The following is a 12723-nucleotide window of genomic DNA, read 5'->3' on the forward strand; positions in this document are numbered from 1 at the left end:
CTGCAGCCAGCCACCTCTAATCTTAAATTTGAATTGGTGTCAAGGCTACAGTTTTAAAAGGATTTCATGCTTGAAGAGATACAGGCAGAGTGACGAACTAAGGGGACAATAACAGAGACAGAGGGAGGGACTGGGACTGTGCATCATTCACAAAACTGCTGTTACAAACAGGCAGAGTAAAAATGACCACAATGAGAAAAAACACTATGTGCAGTTACATCGCTGCCTGCTCTCACAAAAGAACTTAGGACACAAAGGAAGAGAACAATAGCAGATTACTGGACAAAAACCAAGGACAGAAGGAGAGGGAGAAAATAAGAAAGATAATAAAAGAAGAGAGAGGGAGGGAGAGGGAAGAGAGAACACAGCTAAGAGATCTGACCGTCAGTCTGAAGTGGTCTTTATGCTTGCTATGAACAGCCAGTGCAAAGTGTTGGTCGCTGGGCTGAGGAAGACGGTTCTCTTCATCCAAAATGTCCAGGACTCCCACCAGCTTTGCTTCTACTAGGTCTGGAACAACAGTTATGTGCATCAGCAACAGTATGTTTCATTCATGTTTAAGCCCAGCTCTACAACATACAATGAAGCATCAGTATGAAAAGTAATACCCTAATGCTTACTGTTAACACTTTCCAAACTGATAATATTTCATCAAATGCTTATAGAGATTTTAGGGTAAACAATAAAACACGTGAATCCCTGTGAAGGTATTTAGGAAGCGTGAGGTGGGACTCATCATTATGATACAGAAGTTATAAAATCACTAAACATTCAGTTTATGAAAATGACATTTATTGGAAATTTCCACTGTTTACTGCTTCTGGGTGTGAATATTCAAAGCACAAAACATGTTCATCAGGATGCTCATTTAGCCATATATCTGAATTATTCATACGGCATGCTGTGTTTGGAATATAATCTAATAGCCAAGGACCTCTGAAAAAATTTGCATGAACAAGCACCTGTGCATAAATCCTGAAGATTGATGAGTGAATTAATGGCCAACCCAAACGGTCATTTGCAAGTCATAAATGTTATTTGCGGCTGTCAGTTAACCTCGCACCTGAATAATCACAGCCTTTGAAATACAAATCAAACTGCTTCACCTTGATACACTGACTACTTCATCCCATAATTCGAGAATTCATTCGAGGACAGAGACAACAAAAACAAGGGGGCATTATTTCTCCGGCTTCTCATTGCACAAAAAGGGGCCATAAAACCCACAAATCCTCATTACGCTTGCTCCCTTCAGACAAATGGATATGCCAGCTTCTTCAATAATGAGAAGTTGGTATTTTTGTCCCCCTGACAGGTGTATTCTTGCTACTCTGACGTGCAGGCCAGAGCACAAGGAATGGCCCCAATCAATGCAATGTGAGTGAGCTGATGAAGCTCATGAACCAGCCTAAGTACATTTGTGGTGTGTGGGCTCAACAGGCAGCCACGTCTTGATCAGTCATTTTGCGTATTGAAGTACAAGCCCTCAAAAGACAACACTTCTTCACTTAATGTTGTCCCTAACTGTCGGCCCTCTCTTCATTTCTGAATATCACCCAAGGTACAGATCCATGAAGTCATCAAAACACATACTTCTACACATGAATATCTTTGATTCTAGTCATTTGAAACCAGCTCAAGTCAGACATCGGATCAGCTTTACAAGGAAATATCATTACAAGGTTATTAGCCCTGAATTATTTTTTTTTATTTTGCAATGCAATGCTGCAAATTTTTAATATGCAGCTGTTACATTTTTCAGGGAACTTTTGAGAAGTGACTGAGCACACGGGGGAGGAGTAATGTTTTGAAAGCTGCAGAGTTGGAGGGAAGCTGACATAGAGACTTACCTATGCAGTCCTGGTTGTCAACATAGTGCACTTCATTCACTCCCAGCCCTTCCCTTTGATACAGCTCTTGCTCCTGCACAGACATGGTCAAAAATCAAAACCTGTGAGTGGCTTCAGAACTCAATCCACCTGATATAACAAACAAAAACAAACGCATCAAAACGACAACACACGATTCAGATAATGAGAAAGAGGATTCAACAAGAATTGTGGCACATTAATTGCAGACCTTGGAAGAGAATAACGCTAAAAGATCACAGGAGAGAAACAAGCCTCATCATTTCCCTTGAGAAATTAGCATTCTAATGAGAGAGCGCAGGAGGGAAAATCTAAGCGTGGAATCAGAGAAGAGAAGGACAGAGAAGCTTAGTGTGCCAAACACTTCCTCCTGGCTCATGAAAGAGTCAGTAAGTTCGGCTTGGGAGCGACATGACATGGCCAGTTTCCTAGGATGAAGAAGTAAACCACACCAAATCACCTTAATCCACATGCCGTTCACCCACCTCTTTCAGAATGCGCTCGTTGAAGAACTGCTGCAGTTTCTCATTGCAGTAATTGATACAGAACTGCTCAAAGCTGTTGTGTTCAAAATACTCTAAGAGGAGGAAAAAACAGAAAGAAGCAGAAAAAGTACATATTTCAATTAATTTTCAAAAATGAAAATTTGTGCAAAGCCTGTATTAATCATGGCAGTCGGGGGAAATGAATTCTCAAGCAAGAGCTCTGGTAATAAAGTGTGTTTATGCATTAGGGTACTTATATTAAAAAACAAGCTGCACAGACAAGTGTCTCTTTAGTAGACTGAATTCTTAACAAACCAAGGAAAAAACATGACAGTTAAATAGCAGCAAAATGCTGTCAAGTTGCAGAAAATCATGGTTTAAGTTTGTCCGTTATGTTGTCAGTGATGTAGGGCTAAATCTACACATTATATTAAGTTTAAGTGAAACTTCCACATTTTATTGAACACTAACTGCATTTTATTACCAAACCCAGCGATGTCCAGCACCCCGATGAAGTTGGAGGACGACTCGAAGGGGAAACACTGGTTTACTCGTTTGACCACATGATCAAAGAGGCGGCTGTACACTGCCTTTGCCAGGGCATCGCGGGCATTGTTAGCTTGTTCCACCTTTAGAGGCACCCTGGAGGGAAACACAAAGTGGGGCAGTGAGAGACAGTCTGAAAGTGGGACATGCTAGTCTCTGATTAAACTTTTTTTTCGCTAATCAACCCAATTTTCACAAGGCAGCAAAGTTTTAGATCTGTTGATGTGCTGCATAATGCCATTCTACTTCTGATCTCTACAGTCAAGCAAGGTAATCATTAAAGAAAAAGCCAAAGATGAGGTATTAATACTAAAATACGAACCTTGAACTCTACTAGACTTTCTAATGGTGCTTTACCACAATTTATTTTTAAATTATTTAAAGGGGTTGAGTGTATGGAAAGTGCAGTCCATAGTGACCCCAAGTTCAACTCAGCAGTCCCAGCTGAGAAGAAGGTGAATTTAAATTGAAAAGATCTGTCTTTTGCTATGATAGATCATTGCCCATTTTTTTTCTTTAGATTTTCTACCCACCCAGTCGGAAAAAGAAATAAAACCCTCATCCATTACAAATCGGAATAGTCCACCTATGCTAAGGCAAAGGCAGCCTATTCAGGCAGAGAATAGGTCACATTTTCTCCATTTGACTATTACATGAGTTAAAGGCAGTAAGTCTTTGAAAACACATGAAATTCTTACAATTCATCTCAGTGGCATTTTTATCCATTGCAATGTTTCATCTGAGCACTAGTTAGAGATTCAGTCATCCCTGATGCGATCACGTCGCACTATCCCCTCTGTAACCCTCAACCTCCCAGGGATTGGGTGGATCCCTCTGGGGCTTAATGACAAAGCCAGGCCCCCTCTGCTCCACCTGCTCCCCAGACACCAGGCCTGCACTGTACTGCAGCCATGCTCGCCTGCCTCCTAAGATACAGGCTGCATTATTTATGTGGAGAAAACTCTTCCAGGCCAGGCCAGCATCTGGTACTTCTGCAATATTAATCTATCAAACACCACATCACCACCAAAGTACAGAGGGACAGTGCCAATACTGCACCATGTGCAATCATGTAGAAGTATGGTTAACCTAAGCAAGACCACTCTATATTTGTGTTACTGCGTCCTTTCCACTTTTAGCAGTGGTGTTTGAGTCTTGTCTGCAAAGAATAAGATCCATTATATATTCTGCTAATACCATATTTAAGACCATAAAATAAATGCTTAATTCAGTGTCAGGATTTCAAGTCATCGTCATGCACAATAAAGTATCTTAATACTAATCCTACAGGATAGTATCAATAAGTACTGCAACATCTGCCTGGCCACTGCCTGGGTCAATAACATTCTAGTGGGTTAATCTGTAGTCTAGGATTATCAGCTATTTTCAGACCTATCATGAACCATCACTGAGAGAGTTCAGTTGTCTGTAAATATTGACGGTGACTGCTGAGGGCACTAAGAGGATCATTTTTTTCCTCTACAAAAACATTTTCAAAAGAAGTTGCAAAGAGTCATAGACCTTTGGAGCAGAGTGCTGTTGTTCTTACTTGATAACTGTTCCTTTGGCGCCCCCTGCTGTAGTGAGCATGACCCTGGTTGTGAGGCTGACACGCAGATCATCCTGGTCCAGACCCAGCAGATCAGCACAGTACTCTAGAGTCTGGCCTGACTGATTCTTCAGGACACAGCCACCTGAAACATACAGCAAGTTTCTGAAAATGTGCAAGATAATTCCTTCCCTTTGTATCAGCCGTACTTTCTGAATTCTTGCCAATGGATTTTAAGGGAAATCATTACAAACAGTTTTTATATCAAAACAACAATGCGATCACACGATTAATGGATTGTAATTTAAGATGAGGTGAATCCATTTTAGCACTAATTTGACTTAGTAGAGATTAGAACTCTGGGTCTTGTAGTAATACATGAAATTTTTACAAACCATTGTAAAATCATCAGAGTTTTGTAGCTATGCCCCAACATGAAACATGCACAGTCAACTTTTTATTGGCAGGATAATGAAGGACTCAACAGCCTGATACAAAACTGGTATTCAGGTTCAGTGGGTATAAGATACACTAAGGGAGATCCTTCTGAAAATTGCCCTCAAGAGAAGTTGAAAGTTGACTTATTTAATTCACAGACTCTTTGGTTGTAGAATCAGAAAGAGAAAGAATGAACCAGAAAATTAGACGAACATGGATCTTGGTTACCAGGGAAACAGAGATTTTCTTTATCAACGTTTGAGACTAAATGATGGTGACATCCAAGGACAGCAGATCTATTCTTCAGTATTTTTATACTGATCTAATACTGTAACTGTAATTGTATGCGATCGCATTTATTGAAAAAGCGAACTGACACCTACTTGTTATGGTGATTTCAATGGGCTGCATCTCATTAAAGATTCTACATACCTGTAGCCCTGTTAGTTTTAGGATTGATTTTAACATCTTATTGATTACTTATAAGGCTCTTCATGACCTGGCTCCAGATTATATTTTGGACCTTTTAATTAATCTCTTAGGAACCTTTGCGTAATATGAGATTTTTGGGCAGTGATCTTCTGTTTCATGGCTGAAAACAAAAGAGGTTTTTATTTTCTTGTTATTTCTTATTTAAATTTTACCCCTCATTTATTTTATCATTCACTGCGGTATTTCAATTCATGTTTCTCTCCGTTTCTGTGAAGCACTTTATTGTTTGTGCTCTATAAATAAAATGTATTATAATTATTATAATTAATGTAAAGACCTTTTCAGCGAAAAATCCCACATAGCGACACAGTCAAATTAATGCAATGACAAGTTCTCAAGAAAGAGCTTATCTGATCTGTCTAACCTGAGGAGCTCCCTGTCTCTTCAAAGTCAATGTTGCCGAGATGCAGAACGCCGGCAACCACCCTGAACAGGTCCAGCTTCTCTGTGTCGTCCAGACCGATCTTCTTCATGGCCACACACATCCTATTGAAGTCACCCAGGTCATCAAGAAGGGGGTCCTTCAGAGAACCGACGTTCAAATGCTACAAAACACATGAGTGAGTCAGAAAAAGCTGAGATCACAAGAGAAACAGACACTGAGTGAGAATTCAATTCAAATCATGATTTACTCAAACAAGATGCAATTCCCGAACGACAATCTGTTCTATATTTTAGCAGTTTCATAAATTTTTCTTTTAATATTGAGTAAATCTGACTCTAAATTGAATTAAAGGGGCTCCAACGCTGCAACTATGAAAGCCACATGTTTAACATGGACTTTTAACAAACCAAAATATTTTACATAAATGTGTTGAAAGAGCCTCCACCAACGGCACACAGCAAGCACACCATCCTATGAACTACTATAAGGTCGCTCCGCTACAGTAGCCTTGTCTCCAAATGTCTTGACAAGCACTGTATTTATACAATTAAAGAAAAAACATAGCCAATGTAACATCTAGCAATATCTCAGGGATGATGAAATCAGAAAAAACAGACATGCAGTGTAAAATGTCACTGGAACAGAGCACTTCAAGATTCATTAGGAGTCAAGATCGTAGATAAATCATACAGTTATAATTAACAAGGGCTGCACGATTATCAGTAAACGTATACAACTGATTATAATGTAAGATAAGACACCATTAACAGTTCTTGTATAAATGAGACCAAAATGCTTTATTTGCACCTTTTCCATGTTTTACTGAAGTGTTGCATTTTTAAAAATAATGAGCCTTCAAACTAAAATGTCAATCTTACAAACGAACCTCTAACAAATATTGGTTATTAACTATGGAAAATATACATATATATATATATATATATATATATATATATATATATATATATATATATATATATATATATATATATATATATATTTTAATTGTGCAGCCCTGCATTGTATGACTGAAAAAGCGGAATAAGCAAACAGTCTTTGTATTGTTCTATCTAAACACCAGCCAACCCCAACCAAACCTGGCAGACACATGCAGACAAAGAGGAAGCATGCACTCTTATTTCCTGTTTGCACTACAGACAGCAGCACATAAAACCTGAGAGTCTCAGTGTTTACTTCAGGAAAAAGACTAATAAATAAAGGGATAAAGGGAGCACAAAGCCCTTATAAAAAAGGAAACATCACCTTATTGTCCTATATAACATGTGGAAAGACAGATGTACAATGACTTAATTAGCATTAACACACAGGTACTTACAATAACAATTACACAGTGCTATAATGTCTCTTACAAATGTAAGAAGGGGAAGGTGAGAACATTTTAATCTACACCAAGGATCCAATATTTCAAGAGAAAACTAGAAATTACATATTGTTTTGAAAGATTAATAAACAGAGAATAGCTAAAAGCTGGACCAGTATGGCTAATCTAACACCAGCTGCCTGTGAACTTGTAGAAATCTATCAGTATTTTTACAATATGTCAATGCAAAAATCACATGTACATAAACTCATCATGAGCAAATTAATAGAGAACTGAAAGCACCTCCTTCGTCTACCACTATCTCACCTGATTTTCCTGAAACACTGATTAACATACAAGTAGATATTATTCTATCTTAGCAAACATGAAATGAACATGTGTAATTAGTCCCTGAGAGCGCACCGTGTCACACTTACTCTTCTAATTGTTTCATGATATTAATTACACATCTCCTTCAGGCTTTGTGGGCACTGATTCTTTTTCATGTCGTACATAATTCATCAAATATACAGAACTGAACTAATTTCTCAGCATGAAATATTCCTATTGAGGAGTTTCACGCATATCATTCCACATCTGCAGCTGATTTCCTTGAATATGGTCTGGGATTTGCTTTCTGTCCAGTGCTTACGTCATTACTGAAAAAAGAATCGTGTTCATCTGTCTGAATGATTGATTGCACAGGAAAGAATTCAAAAGTGTTGCACTATAATACACTATTCGCCTTTGCTCATTGACATAAAATATGTTGCCATACAGTAGGCTTATGTAAGACAAGTGTCCAAACTGATCATGTGTTGGGTTAGAGTGATTAAGCCAGAACTGAACGTGACCTTACCTCAGGACTCTTGCGGTTTTGCATTATTTGTTTATCAGAGTCCTTGCCGGCAAAATATCTGGTGCATCCTCGGTTGAGGTACTGCAATGGAGAAAAATCATCTTTTCATTTAAACATAATTAGTGTTTTTATAAATAACACAGACACTGTATAAATGTATTTCCCTCGTGGCTGGCAAACCTACTGGGGATATTTGTATTGATTTCCATCATCTAAAAGATTTACTCTGCTGTCTTCCAATAATCCTCCACAGCTGACTAGTAGCGAATCACATTAAGTAATTGCCTCTGTTGATGTGGGTGTCACCTCAGGGATCTAATATAATGACACTATGATAAAACATCCATAAGGAACAGCTTGAGCTGCGTGTTGTTTTGTTAGACATTGCTTTGTAGCGCATGTAGAAGAAAATAAAGGCTGGGGTAAACACCTTCAAGCTCTCTGACTTTGCCCCTGCTGAGTTGATAACTGCATTTAAAAGGAGATATAATTAAAATGTGAAATATTCTGTTTCTGAGGGATTTTGATTTTGCTTGGGAGGACCTCTTGACGTCACTAAAAATAAGTTAATGTGACATCTAGTGGGCTTCAATAGAACTGCCAACCAATGTCTATTTCAAAATTATGAGAAATATTGACACCGCAGACCCTGGTGTCTGTCTAAGCCCACTGACCCTGAAGCTGTCTGGAGAATCCAGGTGCAGTTTCTTCTTTATGTCCTCGGATGCCCCGGCACACAGCCTGTAGAAGATGTGGTAGTTCCTCTCATCGTTACTTTGCATGCAAATCCTCGACTTCTCTAGCAAGTAATGAGAGACGAATCCACCCACAACCGCGTTCTGGTGACACAAGACAAGAATCAGGTCTTAAAATCAGATTTTAAAATTCATGGTCCACACAGAGAAAATGATCGACCAACCTAGAACGTAATCAATGATCATCTATTACCTTCTCACTGAAGTGGATTTCCACAAACTTCCCAAAGCGACTGCTGTTATTATTCCGGGCTGTCTTCGCATTTCCAAAGGCCTCGAGGAGGGGATTTGCTGAGATTTGAAATAGAGATTTGACAAAAAAGAATCAGGATCACACTGTACCCATACAGTGCAAACAGTATCAATAGTTAATCATAGTTGTTTTAGATTTGTTATTATATTACCTTCTACAATTCTCTCATCAATATCTTGACCACTTCCATATGTTGTGGTGAGATATCTACAGGATGGGGATGAAACTGATGTCAACAATGATGAATATTTTTAATAAAGAATTTTTAAAAAGACAAAAAGACACTCAGCTTACACAGTTTACTACAACAGCTTTCCCTTTCAAAGCAGCTATGACTACTAGACATAACAGTAAAAAAAATATTTTTAACTACTTATTACCCCTTATCTGATCACTCATTTCTGTATTGTTTGGAGTGGCCCTCTAAAAACAGAGCTCTGAAAGCTAGTTGGAAAATAACAACAATTAACAACACTACGGAATGGGACGCCACATGCAACTTGTATAAAAACTGATACCAAGGGTCTGAAAGGCCATCATTTTTGCAAGTTTATTTGGCAATTGTGTCCAGCTTCAATTTGTATTACTACCTACACTGTTCACTATTTTCTGTTCACTATTTTCATGAGATATTTGCAAAGTATTATCAGTAACTCTCATTGTGGTGCAGTCAAAGTGCAGCGGGCAAATGTCTTCGTTTGGAAAGAGAGTGGAAAGTTTTAATTTGCAACACTACTTTGTATCTCATGAACACACAATCAGGAGGGAAAGGACCAGAGGTGAGTGTGAAGGGAAGATGAAGATGGGATGTAGGATGATTCACGTGGACTCATACCTGAGAACAAACTTGGTGTTTTCAGTCTTGCCAGCGCCAGATTCACCGGAAACGATGATGGACTGGCTCATCTTGAGAACCTTCATGTCCCTGTAGGCTTTGTCAGCTAAAAACAAACAAAATCCCTTAACTTTCTAATATAATAGATATCAAGGATCAAATAATGCAAGAATAAGAATGTAACAAGTGTTGAGGAGGTGAAACACTTGATGTATATTTCATTTAGACTGTACATTGTTTTAATTATGCTAATTTGTGCTATTTCATATTTTGTTTCTAGTATGTTAACAAGAAGGTCACTTATTTCCTTTTTTTGTACTGTATTATTTCCACCTCTGACCAAATGAATTTCCCCTTTTGATTACAAAGTTACATTTGAATTGGGAAGCCTGGCAATAAAATAATATATAATGTAAAGATGCAATCCCCTTAATAAAAAAAAAAATCCATTCAATTCAGATAAACTAGAGTTCACACCAAAGCCTTTTCAGAAAGTGCCATTACAATATCTTGTCAATATTATTTAAGCAACGCTTTTCAAATACAACTCTGTTACTCTTTTAGTGAGAGTAATATAACTTCAGTTTGTAGTTATGTATGTTATGTCCTCAGTTAACAGTGATTAGATCGCATGAGCCCTCACCTATAGCATAGACGTGAGGTGGCAGAGTTCCCAGTGACTTCCCCTGGTACGACTTGATGGAGTCGGGCCCATACAGTTTGGGGATGTCATAGTAAGGATTCACAGCTATCAATATATTGGCCACATATGTCTGTAAGAGATGTACATACAGGTATGAGTGTAGTCACTGTATTTAGATGACGTTAATAAACAGCAAAACAACATATATATGATTGAATAATGAGAGACAACTGAGGTGAAAATAAGCCCAGTGAAGGCTGCTCGGACTTACATTTTTTCCCTGTCTTGCTTTCCCCATCTACCAGCTGTCCCTCATTTCCTAAGTGAGTGACTGGGATCAGGTTGGGTTTGCCAGTCTGACTTGGTGACCCCTTTCTAGCCTCCCTTTCCTCTTTACCACCTGGTGCTTTCCCCCCAGGGAAACAAGGATAGGGATCCTTTCTCCATCTATCTTCCAACCCGTTACTGTATCTCCTTATGATGCAACTGAATAGTAGTGACTTTAAGCCATTGCAGGAGAACACATATGAAGGATTTATGCGTGTGCTAATGCAAGCTAGAAAAGGAGAAGAAGAAAACATACATAGATGTGGTCTTTATTGTACCGCACTCTGACATTGTTGAGAAGAGTGGCTTCATTCAAGTACATAAGGGAACCTGAAAACAACAGGAGACAAATACAATGATAATATATTATTTCTTGGAATACAGACCTTGTTAAGAATAACAACATTCTTAAAAGATGGTTGTAAAAAATAAATTAACAGCCAACTGTGTGTTGACTTACAGTTGTCATCTACAAGTTTGTTGACATCATCCTCTGCTGGGAAGACTTGGCTGATCAGAGCAAGAAAGGTCTGTAACACAAACAGTTTTCCATATCCAATCCATATGATATAATTTCCAGGATGGATGGACATGCTACAAACAGCACTGTCTCTACGTATCATTGCTTTATGTACAAGTTTTATGTACAAGATTATTCATTGTTTACTTGTTGTTCTTTGAAAAGCTTATGACACAAAACAAATGTTTGTTAGCACCCCCCCCCCACACACACACACCACCACCACCACCACCACCACAAAAAAGGGAGGCATATTAGACATCATAAAAAGCTAAGCAAGCATGCATAAACATGAATCATTCTTCATGGGTAAAGATCACAGTAATGATGTTTGGTGCGACATGTTCCCAGGCTAAATTAGTTACTGATATTCTCGCTCTATTGTTTAAGAGTCTGAGTTAATGGAAATAAACTCAATAGAACAAGCCGGCTGTGAGAGAAACAAGGGGGAGACATGGCAGGGTAATGAATTATTTGGTGGGAGTGCTACCGGATCTGAACACCTGAGTGAGTATGTGAGTGTATGTGGTGTATGTGTGTGGTAGAAAAGACACGATGGTGGTGCTCTGTGCTCATCTTGTAAGACTTCATCAAATGAAATTATCAAAGAAGAACAATGACTGTTTCTGGTTATTCCCTACAATATCTATCTATCTGATTCTTTTGTCTTTACATTTACATTAAACTCCCTATGTCAATGCCACTGATTGTGACTGTGTGACCCAGTCTGTGTTATAATGCATGGTTTATTATCACAAATAGGCTGTAAGCATAAACAGAAATCAGCTTTGTGTGCCAGTACCTTGGCTAAATCTGGGCTTACCCATCTACAATAATAACCATGTGAGAAATAAAAATGACAAAGAAGAGGCAGCCAGGCTGTGGGTTGTGTACTGAGTTGAGGCACTAATGAGCGCACTGCAGTAAACCCCCACCCCAAAAATACTCAATGGGCCTTTTATTCCCTCACTGAATGGGACAGAGTTTATGCCTTGCAATAAGAAACAAACTTCAAAGTTCACAGCTATTCCAAAAGAGATTCACTTCCAACTCTTTCAAATCTTTTCCAGCTGCTTACTCAAACACCTAAACACCCTTTTTCACAGAAGATATTTTGTCCCAAAGGAAAATGATGCACAGATGTAAATAATAAAATTAATGATGGCTGAATACCATTTAGCTGCTTTAGTTTCAGGGTCCTGGTACTGTGCAGAGACACTTTAGAGACACTGTTAATGTTTTAGATAACACCTGTGCGTTTCCTACTATAACAAGCCAAAATGACTGCAGTTAGCTGTGATTAGCTGAGGTTAGCTGTCATTAACCGTGGTGAGAACACATCAGACAAAACAAATGCAGAGGAAATTGCTAAGAGTGCATGACTGTTGTAAACATCAGAGGCCTGCCTGCTGGGGACACGTGACGGCTCAGGTGTAAGAGGTGGCTT

At 38.6% G+C, this 12723-nt stretch overlaps 1 protein-coding gene across 4 annotated transcripts in view; it reads right to left on the reverse strand.

Annotated features, from left to right (window-relative positions):
* Positions 1-12723, reverse strand: part of myo6b (myosin VIb) — a 54769-nt gene that overhangs the window by 26620 nt on the left and 15426 nt on the right. For 3 of the 4 annotated variants that reach the window (XM_038728836.1, XM_038728835.1, XM_038728834.1), the window contains 15 exons: positions 11217-11286; positions 11013-11086; positions 10430-10559; positions 9787-9892; positions 9103-9158; positions 8892-8989; positions 8618-8782; positions 7944-8024; positions 7027-7035; positions 5743-5923; positions 4449-4593; positions 2838-2995; positions 2354-2445; positions 1851-1923; positions 383-510 (listed from right to left, as the gene is read on the reverse strand). In XM_038728836.1, coding sequence (XP_038584764.1) covers positions 383-510; positions 1851-1923; positions 2354-2445; positions 2838-2995; positions 4449-4593; positions 5743-5923; positions 7027-7035; positions 7944-8024; positions 8618-8782; positions 8892-8989; positions 9103-9158; positions 9787-9892; positions 10430-10559; positions 11013-11086; positions 11217-11286 — 1566 coding nt within the window. The remainder of the gene's footprint in view (positions 1-382; positions 511-1850; positions 1924-2353; positions 2446-2837; positions 2996-4448; positions 4594-5742; positions 5924-7026; positions 7036-7943; positions 8025-8617; positions 8783-8891; positions 8990-9102; positions 9159-9786; positions 9893-10429; positions 10560-11012; positions 11087-11216; positions 11287-12723) is intronic. The other variant, XM_038728837.1, reaches the window with a different exon arrangement.

This window comes from Micropterus salmoides, unplaced genomic scaffold (genome assembly GCF_014851395.1).
Source record: "Micropterus salmoides isolate LMB-PRFRI ecotype aquatic unplaced genomic scaffold, ASM1485139v1 Ms_hic_scaffold_19, whole genome shotgun sequence".
NCBI classification, from domain to species: Eukaryota; Metazoa; Chordata; class Actinopteri; order Centrarchiformes; family Centrarchidae; genus Micropterus; species Micropterus salmoides.